General features: G+C 41.9%; 3 protein-coding genes across 11 annotated transcripts in view; all 3 read left to right on the top strand.

Moving 5' to 3' along the window:
- The window catches only part of LOC130174623 (serine/threonine-protein kinase WNK2), a 43,778-nt gene extending 39,544 nt beyond the window's left edge, over positions 1-4,234 (top strand). For all 8 annotated transcript variants that reach the window (XM_056384628.1, XM_056384622.1, XM_056384627.1 and 5 more), the window contains 2 exons: positions 11-312; positions 441-4,234. In XM_056384628.1, the coding sequence (XP_056240603.1) occupies positions 11-312; positions 441-791 (653 nt within the window). In that variant the 3' untranslated portion in view covers positions 792-4,234. The remainder of the gene's footprint in view (positions 1-10; positions 313-440) is intronic.
- Positions 4,235-4,676: 442 nt separating this feature from the next.
- On the top strand, positions 4,677-16,470 carry brpf1 (bromodomain and PHD finger containing, 1). Of its 2 annotated transcripts, none has more exons than XM_056385696.1 (16): positions 4,677-4,896; positions 6,180-6,967; positions 7,387-7,576; positions 7,658-7,945; positions 8,380-8,897; positions 9,064-9,253; positions 9,342-9,482; positions 9,791-9,919; positions 10,424-10,895; positions 11,696-12,004; positions 12,096-12,374; positions 12,464-12,611; positions 13,472-13,605; positions 14,249-14,364; positions 14,489-14,643; positions 15,316-16,470. In XM_056385696.1, the coding sequence occupies exons 2-16, from the start codon at positions 6,225-6,227 to the stop codon at positions 15,497-15,499; spliced, it is 3,996 nt and encodes a 1,331-aa protein (XP_056241671.1). In that variant the 5' UTR covers positions 4,677-4,896; positions 6,180-6,224; the 3' UTR covers positions 15,500-16,470. The 2 variants fall into 2 exon arrangements, with proteins under 2 accessions (XP_056241671.1, XP_056241672.1); XM_056385697.1 differs by lacking the exon at positions 4,677-4,896 and adding an exon at positions 5,192-5,322.
- Positions 16,471-18,566: 2,096 nt separating this feature from the next.
- Positions 18,567-26,628, top strand: LOC130175498 (uncharacterized). Its single transcript, XM_056386027.1, has 17 exons — positions 18,567-19,367; positions 19,669-19,684; positions 19,798-19,905; positions 20,029-20,117; positions 20,244-20,336; positions 20,439-20,541; positions 21,379-21,524; positions 21,611-21,679; positions 21,777-21,843; positions 22,827-23,017; positions 23,112-23,159; positions 23,251-23,296; positions 23,395-23,546; positions 23,639-23,707; positions 23,794-23,845; positions 24,010-24,117; positions 24,357-26,628. The coding sequence occupies exons 1-17, from the start codon at positions 19,281-19,283 to the stop codon at positions 25,337-25,339; spliced, it is 2,427 nt and encodes an 808-aa protein (XP_056242002.1). The 5' UTR covers positions 18,567-19,280; the 3' UTR covers positions 25,340-26,628.
- Positions 26,629-26,718: the final 90 nt, after the last annotated feature.

The following is a 26,718-nucleotide window of genomic DNA, read 5'->3' as shown; positions in this document are numbered from 1 at the left end:
GTCTTTTCAGGGTCCTCTCTCAATACCACCACTGCTCAGACAGCCTCCAGTCAGACACAGCCGCAACTCACCACAGCCACACCCTCACCATCTCCTCAGCCAATCACCCGGCTTGCTCAGGTCCAGACCAACAACAGCAACAACAAGAGAGGCACATTCACCGATGATCTTCACAAGCTGGTAGATGACTGGACGAAGGAGACTGTTGCTGCAGCCAATCAACCAAGACCTTCCCTGAACCAGATCAAACAGCAGAGACGCCAGCGGGACCTGGAATGCAGAGCACCACCCATGGGAGCAGCTACACGAGAGGTATTCAAAATATCACTGTGCACTGAGTGACAGATGATTTCGTCTCATTGGACTTTAATCTATTACATTTTATGTAAGTATGAGGTGCTCTTTGCGCTAGTTTGTAAAACAACTCCCTTCTGTTCCAGATGAAATGCCATGTTGGTCCCAGCAAGTTCCAGCTGCCTCTTTCCTGCCCCCTGACTGCTGCTTTAGGCCCTGGTATGCCTACAAGCCTAGCTCCCAGCTCCTCAGCAATGCTCCCTCCTGGGTACCTTCTGCCACCAGGCTCCTATGGTGGGATGGTTCCCGGTCCTCTTTACCCTCAGCAGTGGCCCGGTATGCCTAGTCCTGTAGGGTCCGTGGGTCCTGTAGGCCTGCTTGGTGCTGCAAGAATGATGCCCTATGCCACAATGGCAAACCCAGGGATCCAAGCCTTCCCTCTGGTCATGCACAAGCCCGAGAATGGCCCCTGTCCGAAAACCACTAGGACTACCTAATCTGCTAATTAGAATTTGTCAGTGTGTGCGAGCAGAATAGTCCAACTGCACTCTGCTCTGGTTCACCAGAGCCACAACTGTACATAATCTGATACTGTAAATAACATGACAGAGTGTTGATATTCTTTATACAACACATATATCTGTAGTAAATAGTCTCTGTCTGTCTGTCTGTCTGTCTGTCTGTGTGCGCGCGCATGTGCGTGTATGCGTGTGTGTGTGTGTGTGTGTGTGTGTATACTATACAGTACATGTTAAGTAAGTATGTCTGAATACCTAATGCTTTTTGGCTTTGGTCTTGACTAAACTCAGCCATACTAGACATTTTGTCTGCGGTCATGAAAACATATTTCACTATTACTGCAGTTTTCACGTTGATTTTGCCTTTCTCTGTGTTATCTACACTTAAAACACTACATTGGAATCCAAATACCAGTGGTTTGAGAAACAGTAACAGGACAGTATTTATGATAAAAATATTTGAAAGAATGTAGTGCCTTGAACATTGATTAGGGTTCAAGCCTTGAAGGGGTAGAACCCTATTGTTTTTTGTCAGATTATTTTATTTTATTCTATTTTGTTTTATTTTATTTTATTGTCTTCTGCTACGGCTTGGATTGCTGCGAGCTGGAATCAGCTAGAAACATGAAACTTGGCCCAGTAACTGGAAATGCATGTGCTTCCCAAGAAATATGAGCCCAATCAGCCTGATGGTTGTTGTTATTAGGGCGCCAAAAATGCAAGTTTGGAAAGGCCACGCCCCTCACACTGTAAGTCCAGCTGACTTGAAATTTGATACACAAGTCCAGCTCAATTTGCTATACAAAAAGGAAATTGAGCTTACAATTTGCCTCTTGGACCATGAAAGTCCACCATGATGGATTTTCTGCCATTTAGAATTTTTTGAATAACACATTTTTGACATCTCCTCCAAAACCAATTGCGACCAAATTTTCATTGGACCAAGCTCAAAAGTTGTGTAAAGCTTGTGGATATCTTTTTTTAATTTACAGGATTTTACCAATAAACTTCACAAAGGGCAGGGCTAAGCAGGAAATTGGCCTTAACTCATTAATGATGTGTCCAATCTCCGTAAATCTTGGTTGATATTTTCAGTCCATGTTTGGGAAGAGGCCTCCCAAAGCACCACAAATACCAAAGAACATGTATCTCAAAACCCGGTTGAAAGAACTTCACTAGTTTAGGTGTGCATGCTCTGGAGAAATATTAACAAAAAATCTGAAGTGCCATATTAGTGGGTGCAAGTGGGCGTGGCCTATCATATATTTGCTCATAAGTGAAGATGCCTTTGAGCAATCCTGATGAAACTGGAGACATCCTGCGCTATCTCCTGAACATTACACACCAAGTTTCATTAAAATCTGATGAAGGGGGATATAAATGGCAGAACGTTGAGATGTGATTGGTCACGCTCCTTCTTTAAACAATTAAACTAGCTGTGACTTTGCTTGGCTTTGTCAAGCCTGACACCCGCTCCTTGCTGCTCACGGCTTAAATCTTGGCAGATTGAGCTGCGTCCCGTTGTTGAGAGCAAAAGGGTTTGAACCCGAAATCGTTGCTTTTTTTTTCTTCTGTGAAACAAAGCATGTCTGCATCCAAGTTATTTCAATTGATGGTAGCTTGACTGCAGTCTTTTTTTTTTAATGCATTACAGACACTTTTGTTTTCAGTTTACAAATGAATGCCCTTGTAGTACTGCACTATTAACACAGTATATGCTCTTATTTAAATAATAAAATCATGTTTTAACCCTTGTTTACTTTCCACCCCTGTGACAGATGGAATGCCATAGTGGTGAGATGTACCGTTGCCTTGCAGAAACAAATGGTTAATGTACGACTGATGAGAGGAGGAAAAATAATTACGCCAGCAGCCAAAATCCACTCTTTCAGGTCAAATGGTTCAGTTGGACACAGCCCCCTTTTTTTTTTAAAAGACAACAGATGTATTGGACAGCACAAGAGTTGGCAGTGTTGTACCCTTGTGCTCAGAGGAAAGGCCGTGTCCAGAGCCATATATACTGTACATAGTTCTTTCTACAGTATATGCCACTGGTAGTGTTCTCATCAGAATGTAGCAGTTAATATGTGATGGCTTGAGGCTTAAAAGTGCAATTTTTAACCCCTCCACAAAGCTTTGATCGTGGTTTTGCCACAAGCCTTATCTCTGATGTGTGCAACAGGAGCAAGCTGAAAAGTTGAACAAAGTTACAAATCACCAAGCAACAGACAGAAGTTACCAGGCAATGTATAAATATTACAAATCACCCTGCAGACTCTGAATTCACTACTGCTAAATGTTCTTTCAACTTGGCTGTCCTATTACAGCATACACTGTATGTAAAATGTTCTGTGCAATCACCGGTTAAGTCTGATGTTTTTAACTTATTTGATGTTTAAAGCTTGATTTTTGATGCTGCTATTGTCTGAGGTGATTCCACTGTACAGTTAAGCATTATATTCACACAAGATGGTACTTAAAAATAAAAGACTTCTCAAATTAACAAATGAGACGCTCACAAAGCAGTGTTATTGCCTTGTTGAAATTTTGATGTGTTGATTTCCCAGGTTGCTTTTGATGATAGCCTTTTTTGTCAGTAATATATTGCAAAATTCAAATGATACTTGATGTGGGAGATTTGCACAACAGATAGTCTCCCTTAATTCTAACCTATGTTAAAGCGTTTCCTACACTGTATATAGTGGGTTTCACCGCCTGTACTTTTTTTTTTTTGTTTTATCACTGACGAGCATGGCCAACTTTTCATGTTCTACAAAGCAAAGATAAACAATGCAGCTACTATGGTTAGAAATTTCACATCAACACAACACATTTGAAAGGTTTCAGCACCCCAATCCTTCCAAGCTGTGAATTGTACAGTTTTCTTGTAGTTTATATTTGTACATTTTGTTTGTTTAACTGTTAAGGGGTGGTGGTGGTGGTAGTGGTGTTGGAGGGGTTGCTTTGATGTATATTATTCCATCAATTCGGTTTGAATTGGACTTTTATAGGATATTATGCAGAGTCTTCTGCTTTGGTGAAATACTTCCAGTAGTAAGAGATTTCTGTTCTCTGTCACTTGTATCTGGTATGTTTTGTTCCACCTCCCTTGCTGCTAACTCACCGTGAGCAGAGGAGGGAATAACTCTTGTTAATATATTCATTTGGGTGCAGTGTTAAAAGGGAGAGCTGAAATGCACAGAGGAGGAGCAGTCCTAACACTTCCTGCTCTGCTCATCTCACTTCTCTCTGGACAGCATTGCCCCCTGGTGAATATGTGCTGGTTGTTCAAGGCTTGTATTTAAACTGTGTGGGATTGCTTCTGCCTGCTGGATGTCCCACTGCATTACCCCACCCTACCCTGCAGCACTCTAATCACAGACTGTATGTTGAGAGAGAAATAAATATTATTTTGTGCTTGATGCTGTGTGCCATTGTTTTTATTTCCATGTGAACTTATTTGTGGTTATATCATAGTGAAAGTGCATTTCTAAATAAACAGGTGTAAGATGGTCATTCATAAATACGATAAAATTAAATTTAAAAAATCTCAGTCGAGAGTTCTTATGGTTTTTCCCTAAATAGAGGATGTGCAAGTGTTAATACACTTAAAAATCATGTTCATACTCAGTCCTGCCCGACATCTTTGAAACAAAGGCACAGATTCGCGACATTCAACACAAAATAACAGTTGGTCAAGTATAAATGAAAAATAAATCACCCAGTAAACATTGCGAACAGAATATAATGTATGTTATACTGAAATCTCGATTAAAGTATGCAGACAGGCTCTGTTTTAACACCAAAGTCGAAAAATAGATCCTGCTTTGTGTGGCGAATGTGTCAACCCGCGTCTGCGGCGTAACGTTACAGCAATGGTTGCCCCTTTTGTTCAGCCGAGTTTCTGAGTTATTCCCAACACAATGAAATGATCGGGATGTTATGTTGTTTCATAAAATCATTTCACTGCACCTATGCTTCCTGTGATCTCGTCTGGGATTATCTAATTAATTAAAATCGATCTACAAGCCTTCCGATCTGGTGTGAGGTTTCCGAAGCACGCAGTCTTGAGGAACGTGGAGTAGTAAGTGTTTATAACGTTGGTCCAGATCTGTAGCGTTGAACGGTTGAAAGCTCGTTTTGTGGCAGATTTGGTCAAATTTGTCTTATTGTAAGCGCACTCTACATGTAAGTTTGCGGTTTTGATTTAGGTATAAACACAAAACACGAAGTAGTAAAGCACTGATGCAAAATAAGCCTGGCTATTTTCCTCGTATCGCACATTTTAGAGCTGTTTCACCTCAGATGGGAAGAACTAATTGGTCGATCGACCCCAGATATTTGATTAAGTATTAAACCCAATCACATTAGCTGTAGTAGTTTGGTACCCGCGGGAAATCAGACGTTATATTGTCATTTCGCTGCTCAGTGCCTGGTATTCACGGGATGAGGTCATTGTGGAGGGAAACACTGTAGAGGGCTGAGTGGTCATCTAAGTTAAGGCTACAGTGTATGTAACTTCAAACACTCTTTCGTTTATGAATTGTTGTTTAATGTACTAATATGCTCTGTAACGTTAAAGCGACTCATCTGTTTGTGTAGCTAACGTCTGTCCTGTGAATACAGCTACAATTTAGCACGCGAATTAAACCATGTAGTTAACGTTACCGACTTGAATGAAACACAGCGTCGATTAAGATGAAAAATTAACGGACACTTGCAAAAGCTAGCTTGTAACATTGACTTGTGAGTGGCGGCTTTATTCGCTGTAGCCATGCTATTTGGAAAGTGGATTGGTGTTGTTGTTTGCTAGCTGCTCTTAGCTTGCTGGCTAACAGCGCCAGGCAGGCTGCAATGTTTCATTGTTTGAGAAGGAAGCAGCAGCAAAATGCTACGGCTAACGTTAGCTGCACTAGAATGCATTAAGCCATTTGGTTATCTTCGGAGTTTTCATGCTAAATTTGACCTGTGCACTGTTTCACCTGATTTTCTAACCTAGGAGCTTGTCTTTACTGCCAACCAGGCGAAGTGTTGTGCCGTTTGTTCCTCTGCACGATAACCGACATAACTGTAGTTAGCTAGGACCAACAGAAGCAATAATATTTACCTAAATTGCACCTGTTATTTCACTGACAGAACAAAACAATTTGTTTGCTACTGAGTCTGGGGGTCATGGTCACGTGACTGCACCATAACAGGTGCACAGTGTGCAGGCACGACTTGTCTAGACTGCTGTCTCTAACAGCTGTAGTTCAGTGGCAGCATCTTTTATCTAAGTAATGTATTTTGAATACATAGCACAGCAGTCTGAATGAAGTCTCTGGAACTGACTCTCCTCTGCTTGTCTTTTGTGTTCCCCTGTTTCAGATGTAATCTTGAACAGCATCTGTCCCAGCAGTGGCTGTTGGCACAATGGGGCTGGACTTTGATGTAAAGACATTCTGTCACAATCTGCGGGCCACCAAGCCCCCTTATGAATGCCCAGTGGAGACTTGCCGTAAGGTTTACAAGAGCTACAGCGGCATTGAGTATCACCTTTACCACTATGACCATGACAATCCAACTCCTGCACAGACTGTACCCCAAAAGAAGAGAAAAGGACGACCTCCTCGTGCATCGCTGGCAGGGTCAGGAGATACAGATGACGGTGGAGGCAACGGAGGTGGAGGACCAGGGCACGGGGGGAACACCCCTGGTAGCCCCAACCGATCAGAGCGCTCTCACTCCCCAGGCCGAGAGACAATGACCTATGCCCAGGCACAGCGTATGGTGGAGTTGGAGATTCAAGGACGCATTCACCGCATTAGCATCTTTGAGAACATTGATGTGGTGTCAGAGGAAGACAGTGATGCAGACGATGCTCCCCCATCTGGTACAGGTGGGAGTGGTGGAGGGGTGTGTAACGGTAGTGATGGTGGAGCTGGAGGTAGTGAGGTAGGAGGGAGTGGCAAGGACCGGCCAGATATCCCATCTTCTAATGGGGGCAAAGCCACCCCAAAGTCTGGGAAGCATAAGAGTAAAGAAAAGAAGAAGGATGGCTCATCCCATCATCACAGCGCTCAGTCTGGGCCTGCAGTAAAGCTTCCCGAAGCGGTGTTCAGAGAGCTGGACCAAGAGAGACCTGATGCCCCTCCCCGGCCGTCATCTTACTACAGGTCTGCATTGAGAATTATAATCTGGTTCATTAATAATTACATAGCAGGAATAATAATTAGAGGCAGAATTATTAAGTACATGGCAGGAACTTTAAAGACAAAGAGGTGCATGTATAGAGGAGGTGTCTTGTTTCATACAGAAAATTGATTTGGAAATATTTAAAGCACACAATTACACATTTGCTTGCAGTTGTGCAGCTCAATGTCGTGCATGTACTAGGAAATTAATTTCACTTCAGATTCCTCATATTATTCTGTCATTGTTTCTTCTTTCTACAGAAAGGTGTAGTTGATGTTAATCCCGCACTCCTGCTTAAATACATGCTTTATATATATATCTATATATATATATATATATATATATATATATATATATATATATATATATGATGCATGTTTTTCTCTTCTATGGTGTTCAGGTACATTGATAAGTCTGTGGAGGAGCTGGATGAGGAGGTGGAGTATGACATTGATGAGGAGGACTACATCTGGCTTGACATCATGAACGACAAGCGGCGGCGTGACGGTGTGACACCCATCCCTCAGGAGGTCTTTGAGTACCTCATGGACCGCTTAGAGAAGGAGTCCTACTTTGAGAGCCACAACAAGGTACCTGAGCTTATTAGGGGAAGATGACATTTTCACACAGAAACATATATAGAAACTCTTATGTCTCCTCCTTTCTCTCAGGCAGACCCCAGTACCCTAATCGATGAGGATGCTGTCTGCTGCATCTGTAATGATGGAGAGTGTCAGAACAGCAATGTGATCCTGTTCTGCGACATGTGTAACCTGGCAGTGCACCAAGAGTGCTATGGCGTGCCCTACATCCCGGAGGGCCAGTGGTTGTGTCGTCGCTGCCTGCAGTCACCAAGTCGAGCTGTGGACTGTGCTCTCTGTCCCAACAAGGGAGGAGCTTTCAAACAGACGGACGATGCACGGTGGGCACATGTCGTGTGTGCCCTCTGGATCCCTGAGGTAAATCCATACACCAACACATGCATGTTTGATTAGAATTACATAATCATGCAGCTATTGAGGTGCTCTGCACTGTGTCGTGTTTATCTTTGCTGCACGTAGAAAATTCCCTCAGAATCTTCAAGTTCTTCAATTTTCATGGTTGTATATTCCCAGATCGCGAGGATGATACATGGATGCAACATAGATGTTATCAGAGTGTTACACATATATCTGTTGCATATATTTTTGATGTTTGCTCAGCTCTTTTGGTCACATTTTAAATGCAAGTGGTTTGATAAATAGCACTAGATACATAAATCATAGAATGCAAAACACAACTAAAATGATATATAGCCAGTTGAATATCATGTGTGAATGTACAGTTTAGCCATGGTCAGTCAGCCAGTTAGATAAAAGTATTGCAATAATGTGAATTTGCTGCTTTTCCTCAGGTCTGCTTTGCTAACACAGTCTTTCTGGAGCCGATTGATAGTATTGAACACATCCCTCCTGCACGTTGGAAACTTACCTGCTACATCTGCAAGCAGCGGGGTTCAGGCGCCTGCATCCAGTGTCACAAAGCCAACTGTTACACAGCCTTCCACGTCACATGTGCCCAGCAGGCGGGCCTCTATATGAAAATGGAGCCTGTCAGAGAGACTGGGGCCAATGGCACCTCTTTCAGTGTCCGCAAGACAGCTTACTGTGACATCCACACACCGCCAGGATCAGCCCGACCTTTGGGAGGAGTCGGCGGGGCCAGCATGGGTTCGTCTCACAGTGAAGGAGAGCTGGAGGAGGATGACGAGCCCAGTATTGGCCACGATGATGACTCCAAGGGCTGGAGCTCTGAGCGTGCCAAGAGGGCGAAGGCAAAATCCAGGCTGAAGATGAAGAGAGCAAGGAAGATCTTAGCTGAGAGGAGAGCTGCTGCGCCAGTGGTGTCTGTACCCTGTATACCTCCCCACAGGTAGGCATACACACCACAAGTTGCGTCTGTACTATATTTGATCCAGAGGTTTCTTTAATCACCCTTACCTCCTGGAACAGAGGACACATCCCATATAACAATAAGGAAAGTTTTTAATTTATGACATGACAGTACAAGAATTAAAGCAGTGTTTGTTTTCCTCCAGGCTCAGCAAAATCACCAGTAATTTGACGGTACCCAGGAAGAGCCAGTTCATGCAACGACTTCACAGCTACTGGACATTGAAGAGGCAAAGTCGCAATGGTGTACCTCTGCTGCGCCGGCTCCAAACCCACCTGCAGTCACAACGACATATTGACCCACTCCCCCCACAACCTTCATCACAGCTTCCTTCAGTAAGTACTTATAGTAGGGCATATTATTCTAATTCTGTACTTGCCTCAACCAGTTGTTTTAACATTATCTGTGGGGTTATGCTTGTAGGTGTTGCAGAGGGACAGCGAGGAGAAACAGACTGCTTTAAAGGAGCAGCTGAAGGCATGGCAGAGACTGAGACACGACCTAGAGAGAGCCAGGCTACTGGTGGAGCTCATCCGCAAGAGAGAAAAGCTCAAGAGGGAGACGGTAAGCCACAAATTAGATTTATTTCACTAACCAAACTCTTAATACAAGCAATAACACACTATTATTCCCACTGAGCTGCAGTAGTTCACATTCGCCGTACACTTTGTGCTCATTCCACTGTTTGCCTTTTCCTTCACTAAAAGCAGCCCAGTGCTTTCACATGAGGTTGTGTGAACACCGGGAGCCGGTTTACACATGTTAACACACAGTTCTTACTGCACAGACTTAACAACACTGCCCTTTTTTATTTATACAGTCAGCAGGTTTACATTGCTAAAAAGAAAATGTGTCTGTTATGTTATGATCAGATTAAAGTGCAGCAGATGGCGCTGGAGATGCAGCTGACTCCTTTTCTGGTGCTGTTGAGGAGTACGTTGGAACAGTTACAGGAAAGAGATACTAACAACTTTTTCACTGAGCCTGTACCACTGGCAGAGGTAAATGGGCAAAGACACGCACACACACACACACACGCACGCACGCACGCACACACACACAAGAAGTTTGCACAGTTACCTTCAGTCTTTTTCAACTTTTCATTTCAATGTGATTTATGAAAGCTGATAATTTGGCTTGATTTATGTTTGTCTTCTCGAGCTTCAATATTGTATTTATTTATAATAATTTATTAATACAATTCAATATTTATTTGTAAAATACAATACCTGGCCATTTTATTAGGTGCACCTGTACAGTCTAATGCAACATGTCTGCCATGTGTTCTACCTTCACTAAGCTTTTGTTGAAACCCTCTGATACTGGTATCAGCTGCAAAACTTCAGTATTGGTCAGGCTAAAATCCTGACCTGTCATTCAACACAAATTTTTAAGTTTCATTTCAACAAAATCTTTCCTGAGTTCACACACATCTGCACTGGAAATTCAAAAGGTTAGAACTTGTGGATGATGCCTCTGCCTGATGTTTACTTGCTACTATCCAGGTGCCAGACTACCTGGACCATATTGACACTCCAATGGACTTCCAGACCATGTGGAACCTGCTGGAGTCCCATCGCTACCTCACTTTCGAGGCCTTTGAGGCAGACTTTGGCCTCATTGTCAACAACTGCCTCAAGTACAACGCCAAGGATACAGTGTTTTACCGTGCTGCCCTGCGGCTCAGAGAGATGGGCGGGGCCGTGATAAGAACAGCAAGGCGCCAAGCTGAACGGATCGGTTTTGACTATGAGACTGGCATGCACCTCCACCGAGAGCCGAGTCCAGACAGTCAGCGTGACCAAGAGCGTGACAGAGAGAGGGAGAGGGAGCGGGAGAGGGAGCGAGAGAGAGACCGAGAGAGAGACCGGGAGAGAGACCGGGAACGAGACCGGGAGCGAGACCGGGAGCGAGACCGGGAGCGAGACCGAGACAGGGATAGAGAAAGAGACCGACCATTGTCTTCAAATGAAGATGGTAAGTGATCTTTCACTTTGGAATTTCAAAATATTTCTAATGTTTTATCTAATGAAAGAGAACTTCTAGCTTTTCCAACTACTATTAATACCTTAGATTTTGTGAAGATACAATTTGTTTCTAAGACGCCAGGCTCATAATGCATGAACATTTGGCATTAGAAGATAGAAGAAAATGTACACTTTCACACAAATGTGCTTGTAAGCGGAACTTTGACTCACTTGTGTATGGACAGGTTTGCAAAAAACTCCTGCACGCTGTCTTATACACTTGCAGTAAGAAAATGTATACAATATTACATAATGTATATAAATTTTTATTATTTTCTTACTGCAAGTGTATAGTGTGTAGGAGTTTTTGCTGGTGGGAGGTGGAGTGTCTTGGTGGAACAAAGGGATAGAAGGCTATGAATTGTGGTTCTTGTAGAGATTACACTAAAAGAAGAGTGAAAAGTAATAAGTATATACAAAGGCTTAGCTTTGTATGTTTGTTGAATATCAGTTACAATTATTTCTTTGTTACAAGCATTAAGCAGTGAAACGATTATGGAGTGTGTGGATGATGCTGAATAAGAATATATTGTAGAGAAACAAAAAAGATCTTTTGTGCAGTAAAGCCTCTTGAACAGAAGATGGCGCATATCATTCATGCAACTGAGTAACTGAAAACTGGGTTTCCCACTTTTTCTTCCTCTTATTCCTCTGATTTAAAATCAACCTCAGAAATTCTATTAAACATAGTGACCGTAGTCATATTTGACTCTCTTACGTTTTCTGAAGTTATTTAACTGCCTCTCACAGACCTGCTCCTGCCAGAGAACAGGCGACGGCTGCCACTGGAAGAACAGCTGCATTTCCTGCAAGTGCGTCTTGATGGGGTCAGCTCTGGGAAGCACAGCATTGGTCAGTCCCGTAGGGCAAAAGCTCTGAGAAAAGAGATCAGTGTCATCAAGAGGAAGCTTGCACACCAGCGGGAGGGAGGCTCCGGCATGGGGGGGCGGGAGTCAGTGGGAGGAGGAGACCGGGGTTCTTCTCTTCCCCATCACCCATCCTCTTCAGGACACCATGATGAGGGAGGAGAAAGCAGTAGCCAGGAGATTGGTGGAAAAGGTGCGTCCAAGAAGATGCGAAGTATCATAATAATCAAACGTAATTAAAATTTGCTTACATTTCTAACCTATAAACCTCTCTCCTCTTCAAGATCTGAGTGTCTCCTCGTCTGCCCTGGCTCCAGAGGTGGGCCGTCGGACATCTGTCCTCTTCTCCAAGAAGAACCAAAAAATGACTGGGCCCCCCAAAAGGCCAGGACGCCCTCCCAAGAACCGGGACGCTGGCTACGCTGGGGCAGGAGTGAGCCAAAGCCCTATTGGTCCCCCACAGCTGCCCCTGCTGTCCCCAGCCAGGCAGAGAAAGAGGCCTCGCAGCCCCCACAGCAGCTCCAGCTCTGACAGTGACAGTGACAATGACGACCTTCTGCCAGGTACAGTGGACACATGAACAGTAAACTTTTGATTATCAGTTTTTGAGTCCCACACTCACTTCCACCGGTCCCTTATATCTTTTCTTCAGGTTTGCCGAGTAATGGTTTTGATGGAGGAAACCAGCCAGTAACAGAGAGCTTCCGCGTATACAGAAATGAGCCTCGTCTCCCTCGTTCCAGTTCAGACTCCGAGTCCACGACCAGCAGCAGCAGCAGTGCAGCGTCTGACAGGACCAGGTGATTAGTGGCCAAACTGTATATTCACAAGGCTGGCAAAGTAAAATGCATGGTGTTCCTAAAAGTTCCCCTAATCCACAAATCCCAATTTCTATATCACCAATGAATCAAGTGAAAGGTTTCATTTGCAGGAACAAACCCGCAGAGACTTAACAACCATCTCTGCAGCTCTGATTAATTTTTTTGGCCTTTTTTGGCAGCCTTGTTTCAACCACTGCAGGTAGATGAAAGTTCCCAATTACCAGGTGACGTCTTAGTCATACCAACTTTATAAAGCAGTAATATTCAACAGTGGAGTGCTGGGAGTTCTTCTGCCTCTAACAAAAAAAGATAAAAATCAACTGATGCAGTTTACAAAAGAACAATTTGAGATCCTGTGAGATACATATTTTCTTTGACTTCCTTCTTGTCAATACTTTGAGGTTACTAGGCAGCCCACGTAGATACCAGGAAGTCACTGTTCCTGGCCACTTGTCAACAAAAAACCTTTCCAGCATGTAACTCCTTGGGATTCTGCAACTAGACATTTTTTACATGTGGTTTATGTACAGATAAAAAAAAAAAAAAACAAGATCCAGTGTGTTGATTACTGTGGCTTTGAGGTGCTGACATTTTTATGAACCTTTACGTGAGCCAAGCTAGTTGTGTCATCCTGTGATTCCTGTAAAGGTATGAAACTATACTATGAAACTATGAACTATGAAACCATATTTAGGACAGATGGTTCTGCAGCTAATGCAGTGATAGCAGAGTTGTACTGATCCTCTCATCTAACTCATGGTTATAATGGGTTTTATGCAGCATTTGTTTTTAGTAGCACTAAACAGACAAAATTATATATAATCTCTCTTCTCTCTCAGTACGACCCCGTCTAAACAGGGCAGAGGAAAGGCATCGTTCTCTCGCTCTGCTTTCCAGGAAGACAGCAGTGAGGAAACATCAGGCACCGAAAATGATTCCTACTCAGTTGGAGGATCACGGGGCGTTTCACATTGTAAGCACATTTTCACAAACTCAAACCCACATAGACACACTCGTGTGTCAGTGTATACACAAGTAGTTTCTGTTAATGTAGACAGCAAGTGTCTTAATGGGGTTCGTAATCCAGTGCAGGAAAGCTGTAGCATTTCTGAGTCTGTAACCAACTAATGGATCTTTAACATTTTGCTGGACCTGGATGCAGTGCCCCTTGCATATTATGATATTCTTTATATCCTCTTTTGTTTTCATTTTTTGTTTTTAACTACAGTTGTGACAAGAATTCATTCAAGAAAGATAAACATTCCCATTTATTCCACCAAAAAAGAAACAGGACAGGATTGGTTCTTATGGTACAAAAATAAAAACAGAACAACAATATTTCAGCAAAGTAATACAATACAAAGATAGTTTAAGAAGCAGTAACAGGATACAACTACTTATTTTCTTATGACTGGCTCTTTCATAATCGGTCAGATTATCAAACAGGTAATCATTACAAAGTTGTTTTTTTTTTTGGTCCATTTCAAAGGAGAGGGGTGAATCTTGTATAAAACACGCAGACCAGTATGACTGTATAAATAACAGTAGCGTAGTTACAAGGGAAGTTACATAATGGTGTTTTCTGATCTTCCTGATCTTGTGTTTCTTAACATCAGTGGTGCGTGGCCGGGCCAGGTCAGGATGCTGGATGACTTCTGATGACTATTCCTCTCTGGAAGCTCTGGACCTGGTGTGGGCCAAGTGCAGAGGCTATCCTTCATATCCTGCCCTGGTGAGATACAAGTAGACAAGACAAACAACAACCTGACCAAAGTCAAGTGCAGTGTTAGATTGAGGACATCTTGTAGGTTAATGACTATATTTCTGACTCTCCTCTTGCCACCATTTGCCTGCAGATAATTGACCCGAAGATGCCCAGGGAGGGGGTGTTCCACCGGGGTGTCCCAATCCCAGTCCCCCCTTTGGATGTGCTGAAACTTGGGGAACAAATGACCCAGGAAGCCAGGGAACACCTCTTCCTGGTTCTCTTCTTTGACAACAAGAGAACCTGGTCAGTGCTCTGGGTCATCTTGACTAATTTTATGGTCAATATTTGTACCTAAATTTTGTTTTGTTTCTCTTTGTTTGTTCTCACTGACATTCTGTCTTTTTATCCCCAAAAAATAGCAATGAAATGTACAATAAAAAACAAGACACAAGCAAAATAAGCTTCTGATGTTACTGGCTGTGTGCAGACAAGTGACTGTGGTAGTACTTCAAAGGAAACTGCACTCCTTGTACTGAAGCACACGATCACAGAACATGTAGCAGAAATAGGGCAAATGTGGTTTTTGAGAATTGAAGAGAATGGAAAGAATTCTTTTGTAGGTCACCGTGTGCTGCACAATCACTTATGTTCAAGGTTTACTTATCAGTTCAAATGTGAAAAATTTGATGACAACAGTAGTTGTCACTCAACCCCTGTGATGTTCTTTCAAGGGGGCTTAAACTAAAGAGTTACAAAAACAGGAACTTACTTATCTTCCGTGTGAAATGACTTGGCCTGTTATCCCTTCAGAAGATAGAAGGTTTTTTTCAGATTAACTATGTGTCTGTGTTGTGATCATTTCTATGAGCATTTCTTTTTTCTTTTGATGCAAGTTTTATTGTAAATTAGATGCATTGTACCTCAGATGGGGAAAAAAATTAACACTAGACTGTATTTGTATTTGTGTTCATGCAGGCAGTGGCTGCCTCGCTCTAAACTGGTGCCACTCGGAGTGGACCAGGAGCTGGACAAGGAGAAGATGCTGGAGGGTAGGAAATCCAACATCCGCAAATCAGTGCAGGTGGCCTATCACCGTGCTATGCAGCACCGCAGCAAGGTGCAGGGGGACCCCAGCAGTGAAACCAGTGACAGTGACTGAACACACACACAAACCTTATGTGTTGGTCCCTGCAGGTGTTGTGGAGTGTACGTTTCTCTATAGAGATCCCAGACCTACATCACAGAACACAAGAAATAGTGCCAGTAGCACCAAGTGGAAAAAGACATCCACTACGTTAGCCCCAAGACACGCACACTCATGCACACTAAGCCGTATTTAATCTGACATGTAAAATATTGTATTTAAGAGAATTGAAAAAAAATGGTATTAATGATAATGGAAAAATATGCTATGTTCAGAATCATGAATCAGAATATTCCTTGTATGTGGTCGGTATATATGTTAAATAACGAATGAGGTGATGGTTTACAAACTCAAAAAATGAACATAGTATTACAGTATGATCTATACACAACCCTGCCTCTCCCTGTCATTCTTACACATACATCATTCACACGTGTAATCTTACACGTGTGAACAGGGAAATGCATGTAGTGTACATTAAATGCACACACTGTGGGTATGGCTACGAATGCCATCGCTCAAGCACGTTTTCACATTCATCACCCAGCTCTCCAAAAAACAAAAATAACAACAAAAAAACAGGCCTGGTGCTAGTGTCATTTGTCAGTGGAGCACAAAGAGAGACTGTTGCAGCCTGAACCGAGGGCAAACCAACGTTAATGTTATTTATTCTGCTTACTCCTTCCTAATAAGGTCCACAATCTTGTTTCATCATGGACTACTTCTAATCACTCCGACTACACAAGACGTCATTGTGTGGTCCTCTTTGTCTGTCACTCTGTGTACATCATGTCTCCTGTTTTTACAGTTTTGTTAACGTGCGTCTGTGTCACACAGGCCGCTGGTCAATGAATAATGAGGACTAAACTGAATCACATGATCGCCTCACTGTCTGTCTTAGTCTCAGGCTGATGGCTTTAGAACTTTTATATACAGATTACATAAAGATAGAAGTTTAATAAAAAGAATTGAGTTTTTTAAACTTGTGGGTTGTGTTGTGGTCACTCTGTCTGCATCTGAGAGAGTGGACTGTGTCCACCTTCAGAATTCGTCCTGCTCGATTGCTTTGCTGGTAAGTTGTTAAATGTTCAGCCACCCATTAATTGTTCCTAAGGAAATAGTGACTCAGAAGACTTGTTGTGCGATAATATCATTTGAAAAAGAGCAACAGCACAACACTTCAGTTCGGGTGCAAACTTTGCTGTCATTGAACATGCTCACTTGGTTTTATGCTTCTTTAGCAGGATTGTCTTCACTGCAAAGACAAGTATATGCTCTCAGGTCCATTTTGCTAAACTTTCAACTAAACTCTCTCTTTTCTAAAAGCATAACCAGTGTCCAAAAATCAGTTAAACAGCTGTTACATCTGTTGAACAAATAATTATCTCCCAGGCTTTCTTTACTTTATCTGAAGGACTTAAAGCACCATGCGTTTACCATGCTCAAAACTCTCTGTCATGAGATTACTTTTCTGTGTTGGCGTGACAACCAACAAGTCCCTCACAATGCAGGTTTTCTGGTACGTATTTCATTGTATATGCAGCAGAGACTTACTGTACACAGGTTTTACTGGTCAGACAACCTGTACAAAAATACGTGCCAAGTCTCATTAATATGCTTCTCAGGTTTTGTTTTTTTGCCACATAAACTTTGTGCACCATGAGTGTTACAACAGTGACATGGCTGCACACTGATTGTAGCTGATTATTTTAGCTGTCTATAATAAAATAATGTGATAACCTGTCAAAATAAAATTAGAAAAATATACAAAAAACATTTATTTTTTACTTAAACAGGTTGAAAAGACACAGGACATCACAGTTACAGCAACCATGTCACTGCAGTTACATTTTACACCCATTTAACCTGTATTTCCCAGAAGTTAACTGTTTACATTATCAGTTGCTATATGAGCTCATTTGGTTGTCATGACAAATCACTCATAACCAAAGTTTAAATTCCCTCTCCACAAACCAAAATTTTTGATCAATCTTTCCACAAACGATAAATCCCCCACCCAACTGCAACACCCACTTACCACAAAATGTAAGCCTAAACAAGATGACACCGCTCTTGCTACCTTGCTTCCTGCCCTGAGAAATACTTGTTAACGTGAGTGGAAATGACTGATAAGCATCAGTCAGTGGTTTCGACAGATGCAGCCAACATAGATGTGACCTTATGGTGTTGTGGAGACCAGCTAGAACAGAAAACTAGGCTGTGGTAGACACAGCTTCGTTTTCCATTTTAGCTGTTTACTATCATATCTGATTTACCCAGTCTCTGTACAAACATGTTATAATGCATGGGCATTCAGTGTATGTTTAATGTGATTATACGTTTGTGTTTACTGGATGAAATAACCCACAAACCAGCTAAATTAGGTAACGGTTACTTATTCTAAATGAATACAATTCTTTTAAGCACTGGATCTGCACACTATTTAATTACATTGAATCATTTATATTTAAATATTTCTTCATCTGCAAGCAACTAGCAACTAAATCCCTGTCAGATGAATGTAGTGGAATAAAAAGACATAGTCTGCAGCCATGCTAAGTGAGGCTCACGCACTGGTGCTTTGAGCTAAATGCAAACATCAGCATTTGGAAATCAGCACAAAACAAAGTACCGCTGAGTCTGGTGGGTATGTCTTTAGTTTCTCAGGTATTTGGTGACAAGCCAAAATGCTGGACAAATACAAGTTTGGACCTGATGGCAGGGGATCACCAAGTTATTACAATCCATCCTGAGGGGAGACATGAATGTGTGTAGGCTCATAGATTTCATGGCAATCTTGCTAATAGTTGAGATAGATTTCGATCAAAACCACAAATGTCAACTTTGTGATGGCGCAACGGGACAAGTCACTGTAAGTGATAAGAGTTAACTAGAATTAACTGGGTGGTAACAGCAAATGTCAAATTTGGCAATTCACCCTGTAGTACAAAATACTTTGCAGGAGTATCGTCTGCCTGTTTGCACAGACTGGAAGCTGTAAATGCTGCCACAGGTGCATCTACTAAATATTGAGTTGGAAGGGTTAAATAATTATTATCTTGTATCTATGTTTATGGTTACTGGTCACTTGTAGAGCTCTCTTGACACTTTGTGATCAAAGTCTTTCTCTAGTGTGTGTAGTTCTGCCATAAGCTGCTTTTAAAGACACATTTTCTGTGGTTAAGATCATGGTAGGGTAAGTTTCCGGGAAATGAATGGAAGTGTATGCAATGTCCCCAAGAGCGACCTATGGCAACAAAAAACAGACAAAAAAAAAACATTTACCGGTATACTTTGCCTTATGACTCACTTGTCACTCCCCGCCCCTCTGGAGTATCGTTTTCTGTCATAATGGGCGTCAACACATTAGTTACTGCTGTAATTTGAATGAATAATGTGGCTTTCATTCTGAGAGTCGTTGGCCCGAATCTGGTGGCTACGATTGTTCATTCAAAAAAAAAAGAAAAAAAAAAGGATTTAAAATTAAAAGGCCCTCACACTTTAGCGACAAGGCTGCGTCCTGGGAACTTAGATAAACTACAGGGCTACACAGACAGCTCTCATGCGGAGCGACTGTCACTCACAGGGTGTGCGTGTGCGTGTGCGTGTGTGTGTGTGTGTGTTTGTGATGCTCCAACGCCCGGACTCAGTGGCAGAACACATGGGATGCATGACTTTGAGAATCTCGGCATAGGTTTTCGCTCTTAACAACAGAAACCAGCTACATGGACACGCGGGAAAACGATAGCTTCGTGTCGGCTCTGTACTATACGAACATTTAACAATCTCTTTAAAGATGTTTAAAATGCGTCTGTGCACCGCGCTGGCATTAGTTGCCGTCGTAGTGTTTCCTCTGCAGCTGGAATGTACCACAACATGCCAGGTGAGTTTAAAACCATTACTGTAACAGACTGAACTACAGAAGCTGTACAGTATTTTAACTGGGGTGAAATCACTGTAAATATTTAAATTAGACAAGACTATTTAAGGACTTCCAAAATAGTGACAGGGCGGCAGCAGCTTTACCTCCTCTGCTTCTTCCTTCTTCTTCTTTTTTTTTTTTTTTTTTTTTTTTTTTTAAATCTATTGATAAATGCATGGCGGGTAAATTGACATAGGCCTACATGCTGCTATGTGAATGTTTGATATTTCTTAAACTTATGTCCTCCTTCTCTTGTCTGTAGATGGGAAATCAAAATGGTAAGTTTTGTATTTGCACTGAGCTTTCAAAGGCTCTAGTATCATTTTAGTTAGAACCTGTGGAAGCCACATGTTATCAGTCACTGTACTAACACTGCTCTCTGTCTGTACAGATTATGTTGAGGGGCAGTGCCCTGTGAAACTGACCCCAGTCCTGGACCAGGGGCCTGGGGAGATGTACTCTGAATGTGTCACTGTCCGTGTTTGGATGAAAGCTGATGGTACAGAGTCAAACCGCAGCTCAGAAGTTAATTTTGTTATTTTGTGCATACATGATCCTACACGCATTTGCACGTCTGATTTTAAATGTTGAAAAGTGTATCACTCGATCTCCTTTCTTCCAGACTTCTGTAAGGCCCCAAAGATTGAAATTCTCTCATCAAATAATGAGACAATCAAGCCTATCATGAAAAAAAATAAAAATAAAACAAAGGTTGGACATATTCTCTTTGCACCTGCCCCAAAACTCTGTATCTGCATAAAATGTCACCGAATTCAAAATGATAAGTAGGTGGAATACAACGGTATCATTACTCTTTCTCTGTTCTCTTTATCTTAGTGTAACAGTGAAAGAAATGTGCGTGGACAAAAGGTCAAATGTGACATGGGTGTTACGCAGCAGTTGCCATATAGTAATACCAGTTTTGACTTGGTAAGATAATTTTTTCTGTTCTAGCGTCAAACATACTGAAATTAATTTTATATTTTGTATATCTATTTTGTTGACGATGATGATGGTGTTTTGTTTTTACAGTGGGAGATTGTATATGCTTGTGTAAAGGCTGAAGCAGAGACCATTGTTTCTGTGTCATACAGCACAACATCAACGAGCTGCACTGTCAGCTACACAGTGCCAGGTAAAGTACTGAAGGATTTCTGGCCCCATGTTTTAACTCTTTGGTTTCATTTTTCCTTTCCTTTCTTTCCTTTCTGCCACATGTTCCTCATTTGCCTTTTTCCATTCATTCTCCCTTATTCCTGTATAGCACAAAAGACTGCGTGAAGTGTCTAAGGGATGTTTTTAGGTTGCTGCAGCAAAAGATTCACATAATTCACACTCGTCCTGTGACTGAGCACTGTTAAGCTGTGATCAGTCGGTATAACTTTGTATTGATTGTATGCCTCCTATTTAAAACAAAGATTTTCAAACTGTGAGGCAGGAGCATCATTTTGCGTCAAAATTGATTCTCCTTCTTGGAGTCGTATCACTGAAATTTTCCCCACAGACATGATACAGATATTTTCAGATTGCGAGGATATCATCATCTGCGATGTCCATTGTGAATCTGCTTTGAAATCACAGAATAAAGATGCTCCTTAAAGCGCCAGAACTTGAACTCCTCATTTTTTCCACTTTATTGAGTAGTTGCCTGTACATCCATGGGTTTAGTGAAAACAGGAACTGCTAATAGCTAATTTAGCATATTTTAGGGGCACCAATTTGCCACAATGTGAAGAAATATATGCCAGAAAAAATACAGTGTTCATGTTGCAGCCAACACCAAGCTTACTGAATCCATGGCAACATTATGCTTCCTGTTTAAATCCGCCAGAGACCTCAAAATATCAAAAAAACTGGTAAACTGATATCTGGCATCTGTATTTGTTATATTTCTCAACTCACTCCACCCATCCGTTTGTTTTGAGCTATCAGCAGTGATGTGTGTGTATGTGTGTGTGTGTGTGCGACATAGATCCCGTACCAGAGTTTGATCTGTCTGTGAATCGGTTGTCTAAATCCATCACTGTAACTGTGGCACCTGGAGAAAAAGTTTATACCAGATGGTGTTACAGTGGTGGAGTGCAGTGCAATGGCGATCCACTTTCCACCCTAATTACTGTAAGTTTCAATTGCACATTTATCTGCATATACTCGCTTTTGTTTGTACACAATCAAGATGCAATGTTTTTGTATGTTCCCTTCAGATTGATCCGTCTCAGTCTCGATCAGCTGTTCTTAACATCCCACACTTGCTACCCTGTGTGTGTGTACAGGTACTTTCAGTTCCATATAATTTTGATACAGGAACTATTATTATCTTGTTGAATCGGTCTGTTGTCATTCCTGTACACGTCCTGTCTGCATTTACAGGTATATTACACCTACACAGATGCCCGGCGACGTAAAAAGTGTCCTTTTCGAAAGGAAAGGGTCACAGGTGAGTGTTAAGGGGTGAATCATGCAGGAACATCTTTGGTTATTTTACTATTGTTATTAATTGAACAGTGAGATACTCTGTGTTATGATATGGATATGCAAAACTGGGGTGTTCCCTTTAATGTTTCATGACGTCCCACAGTCTTTCACAAGGCCTGAAAACAAAAGCTCCATCACGAGCAATGAATTCTTCCCTTAAAAAGGTCAATCCACCTAGAATGAAAAAAAAAAATACTTACAGTATTTACCCACTTGCCCCTTGTGGTATCTAGCCATGCAGATAGTTTTGGTTTTAATAAGAGCTGAGGTTTTGAGATGTACAGGGGAAGGGAACTTTGCGGTGCATGTGGAATTGAAAAATGACTTGTCTTTTCAGAAAAAATGTCCTGGTTACTCAAGATGTTCTACAGCTCAGGGCAGCTGGCTTGAACCCCCTGTAAACTTGTTTGTAACTTGTCATTCTTATACTTTGGTTTTTGTTCAGATCAGTGTGTTAATCAGTGAGCTTTAGAGGTGCTGATAAGTGGTCAGAGCCAGGCTAGCTGTTATGCTAAACTAGGGTAAGTGAACGCTCAGCTAGTTGTGGCCTCTTATTCCTGAGCAGGTATGGGAGTGGCATTGATCTTCACATCTAACTCTCAGCAATAAAGTAAAGCAAATTTGGCACATATTTCCCAAATAGTCAAACTATTTCCTTAATTCCATTCACCTTGATTGTGCTGTCAACACATAGAAACGTAAACTATTTGCATGGTTTGACACGAGAAGGGAGGAGAATAAATAGGTGGAAACCAAATCTTTAAAAAAAACATGTTGATGTAATTTCATGTATCAGTTTGGTGCTGTTTATACTGCGATGTGGTATACTTTTATCTATGTTAGGCAAATTAAAGTCCACTAGGTTTACCCACACCTGCATCCCTGGATAGTCAGGTCACAGTTGTCATAGTGTTGTGAACATTTGCGGTCACGTTGCCTCAACAGATGTTGCAGACGTTTGGAGCTCCTCTGAAGTCATACTGTACAAGTCTAAGTCCAGTTTGCAGTGGAGATCAGTGTGTCCTGCCAGCGAGCTGAAGATCTCTGCCTCCCTCTGCTGGAGACAACACGAACACCTCTGCACACCTGTGCTCAACTCCACACAACTGGAGGAGAAGGAGGATGGACCAAACCTGGTAAGTTTGGCAGCACTGTTGGTGGTATTGGTGATTTCTTTCCTAATAAAAATGAATAATGCTTTCTCAAACATCTACTGCGTCTCCCTGACAGATATATAACACATCTACAGTGGACAAACACCCAAACATGTGTGTGCAGGTGAGTCAGAGCTAGATGTGCTTGCATTGTAACTTGTCCAGTTGTTTATCTTTTAGCTGCAGATTCACATATTTGTGTTTCATTTCTGCAGTTTTCTCTACAAGGCAGCCGTAATATCTCTTGCCCCTTCCATGCTGGTGAGTCAAACATGAAAAAAGAAGGTCTTTTTTTTGCTCATAACTGTGATAAGTCTCAATTTATCAGTCTGTTTCCCTCTCTTGACTCCCTCTCTCAGCGGTGTCTTCATGGGATGTGTATATTGGACCAGGCAAGCAGAGTGTGTTCGTATATATCACTTCTCTTGTCCCAGCAATGTTCTCCGCTCAACTTTGTGACCTTAACGAGATGGGATGTTCACCCATGGGTTCGGTCCACACACTAAGAATGGTAAGCGTACGTATGTGTTTACCAGAGAAAGAACTAAAACAGATTTTAATGCTTATTTGAGTAAATATGTAACACCTCTTATTCATTTACAGGAGGGGAAAACTACTGAGATGAGGATAAAAATGCCTCCTCACTTTCTTGCTGATAAGCCCTGTGTGCAGGTAAAGTTAGATGCTACAACTTTCTGCAAGACTGAAAAAAAGTTACTTTGTCATTCTTCTCACTTTTTCACTCTGTTTTTCTGCAGGTGTGGCAGTCAGAGCCTGCTCTTCATGGAAGGAGAATTCTGTGCCCAAACTGTAAGTGTGCACAAGATAAACAGTATATACACACACACATACACATGCAAGCCCAAATGTACCAATGCATGCACATTAGAGAAACATTTCATGCATGAATGAATGTAAGCACACACAACTCCTACAAAGTAAATAGAACCACTGTCTTTTCTGTTCTTCCACAGACACGCACAACAGATATGGCATGTATGCATCGGCAGCTTTGACACTTGTGGTTATTATTGCATTACTGGGAATTTTCATCCGTCGTCTTACTAAAAGTAAAGCTGCAGGTTAGTTGAGTTGCCTCATTAAATACAAGGTCAAGGCTCTGGTTCATTTGAATTGCCATTGTTTGTGTCTTTGAGTGTTTCCATGTCTCCCAACTTCAGATTTAAAATCATTTTAACTATTCTTATTGCCTCAGTTGATTTGTTTGATAGGTGTTACCCTGACGGCAACTAATTGAAATTCAGCAAACAAATTATACACAATCTTTTTTTCCCTCCTGTTTCTTTTCCCATATCTCTAGGCTGGTTGTGTGTCCAGAAGCCAGTATTGCTGGTGTGCTCATCAGAACAGTCAACCCATGTCTCTGCTGTGTGTGCTTTAGCCTCAATTCTGCAGGGGGAGCTAAGTGCCACAGTGCACATGGCTCTGTGGGCCCAAAGCTCACAAACGCAGACCGGGACTGGGACTGGAGTGGCAGATCTGGGTCCACTTCCGTGGCTGTACGGGCAGTGGGAAACTGTGCGTAAGGCACAAGGAAAATTGCTAATTATTTGGAGTCCTGAGGCCAAGACAGCCTATGAGAAATGGAGGGCAAACGTGGATGAGAATGAGAGAAAGAAGGAAGATGACAGCAAAGCAGATGCAAGATGTGAAAAAATAAGAGTTGCTGTGGAAGATAATTATAAACTAAATGGAAGAAGACTTGCTATATGCAACAAAGGGAAAGCTGCAGGAAGAAAGGATTGTGTTAAATCATGTGATGGTAAAGACTGGTGCCCACACAAAGAACCCTCTTCAGTGATAGCACCAGTATTTGCAGCTTCTCTGGCCTGCCTACAGGGGACGCTGCAACAGTGCAAAGGTCAAGGGGTTGCCATTGTGTATTTCCAGGGCCTTGGCCACAGCAGGGACATCCCTAAAGCCCTCAGAGGTGTCCCTCGGTACTGCTTACCACAGGATTTCAGGGGTTTAATACAGGAGCTGGGCGGGATGAAAATAAAGACACAAACTGGTAAATTTCATTGGCACTGCTGGCTCAGACTCCTGTCTAAAGTGCAGTCCATATGGCTGGTACGACAGCTAGCCCACAGGCTACAAACTCAGCTGCCTCAGACACAAGGGAAGAAAATGCAAGGGCTGAGCGTCACATCATCACAGAAAAAGATATCACATAAGACACAGAGTCGGCTCAAGTTACCACTGGCTGCCAGCAGGGCAAGGCTAGAAACTATACAAGAGCAAGAGCCTCTCCACGGGTCACCATCGAGAGCAGAGACACTTTAATCTCAAGTTTCACATGTCTTATGGGGACAGACTTTTGTTCTGCTTGAAACATAATATGTTCATGGGAAACATGAGCTGGTGTTCCATTGTGAGCACCTCAGAGTCACCACTCAGTACCAACTATTCATTACTTGGCACCATCATGGCAAAAATGCCACCACTTGTTTTGCATATTAAGAAGAGGTAAATACTCCATCCTGTTGTCGACAGAGAGACTCTTTATGTTGCTTTCGTGACTGAAACCATAGCGAACACCTGTCTTATCTGTAAATGTGCTAACTGCTATGAAAATCTGGTTGCAAATCATATTTTACTTTCTCCATGAGTGCATTTAATGTTTGAAGGTGGTGTGGAGGCAGGCAACAAACTGTGGGGCTTCTGTTTGCAGGCGCTCACAAATTTGCATAAGATTTTCTAAACACAGACATTGAGCCAAACCTGTCCCAGGATTTCAAGGTTTCCAGTGTTAAGAGTGCAACAGATGAAAAGATGAAGTGACTTGTACTGAAGCATGCTTTATTGAGCTTTTTACATTTTTATCCTTTAAGACTTTGAACTATTACAAGTCTACTACTATTGCCTTGAGTGGGCTTTAACAGTCACTGTGTTTGTCTGCAGCCCGATGATTAAATACTGGCACACATACTACCTCCTACATTCAAGAACAAAGAGTAAATCAACTGTTTGTTTGTTTTTTCACTCAGGCATACTGCACCTCTTCATTCAGGAAACGTCACTGAACATTACATGAAAAAATGTGTCTTATCTCAAAGAGGAGACAGCCAGTATTATTCAAATATTACTAACGGCAAATGGGCTATACACAGGTTACCTCAAAATCTCAGAGCATCAGAGCAAGAAAAACCATGACTGCGGTACTTCCCCAGCTCTTATTTTACTGCAGGAATTCTATAGAGTTCAACGGTAAATTTTATGCAAAGCGAACTCCGATCTGGTCAGGGTCGACACATAAATTTCATTTCAACTTGGGGAAATATTTGATCTGCTCCAGTGAACATGTTGAGTTAAGCTAACACTATTGGCATTATATATTTTTGTATGGGAAGTAATAAAAAAAAGAAAATCCATGTGTAATAACTGAAATGACTGATTGTGTAAACAAAACAAATGTCTAAGGTGAAATTGCTGTTTATATTACTGACATCTGTTTTTTTTAAATTCAGAATCTCTGTTACATAAGCCCCATGTTGCGTTTTTCTAAAACCTGTTCTTTCAAAATGAGATACACTGAAAGATAACAACATTAACATGACTCCAGTACTCTGAGTGAAAGACCTGCTTGACAGGATTAATAAGGAAGTAAATCACCAATGCACACACAGTTCAGCACGTCTCACATCAGTAGAGTAATTTACTGT

Source organism: Seriola aureovittata, chromosome 9 (assembly GCF_021018895.1).
Source record: "Seriola aureovittata isolate HTS-2021-v1 ecotype China chromosome 9, ASM2101889v1, whole genome shotgun sequence".
Classification (NCBI taxonomy): Eukaryota; Metazoa; Chordata; class Actinopteri; order Carangiformes; family Carangidae; genus Seriola; species Seriola aureovittata.
The sequence above is the reverse complement of the archived record's forward strand: the minus strand, read 5'-3'. Positions and strand labels throughout refer to the sequence as shown.

Bases quoted from the DNA above. Each gene is read 5' to 3' on its own strand.
- brpf1 (XM_056385696.1), top strand. From the start codon at position 6,225: ATGGGGCTGGACTTTGATGTAAAGACATTCTGTCACAATCTGCGGGCC. The intron at 9,254-9,341 runs GTAAGTACTTAT...TTATGCTTGTAG, and splicing joins CTTCATCACAGCTTCCTTCA to GTGTTGCAGAGGGACAGCGA. The intron at 12,612-13,471 runs GTGATTAGTGGC...CTTCTCTCTCAG, and splicing joins GCAGCGTCTGACAGGACCAG to TACGACCCCGTCTAAACAGG.
- LOC130175498 (XM_056386027.1), top strand. From the start codon at position 19,281: ATGTTTAAAATGCGTCTGTGCACCGCGCTGGCATTAGTTGCCGTCGTA. The intron at 20,118-20,243 runs GTTGGACATATT...TCTTTATCTTAG, and splicing joins AAAATAAAAATAAAACAAAG to TGTAACAGTGAAAGAAATGT. The intron at 20,337-20,438 runs GTAAGATAATTT...TTGTTTTTACAG, and splicing joins GTAATACCAGTTTTGACTTG to TGGGAGATTGTATATGCTTG.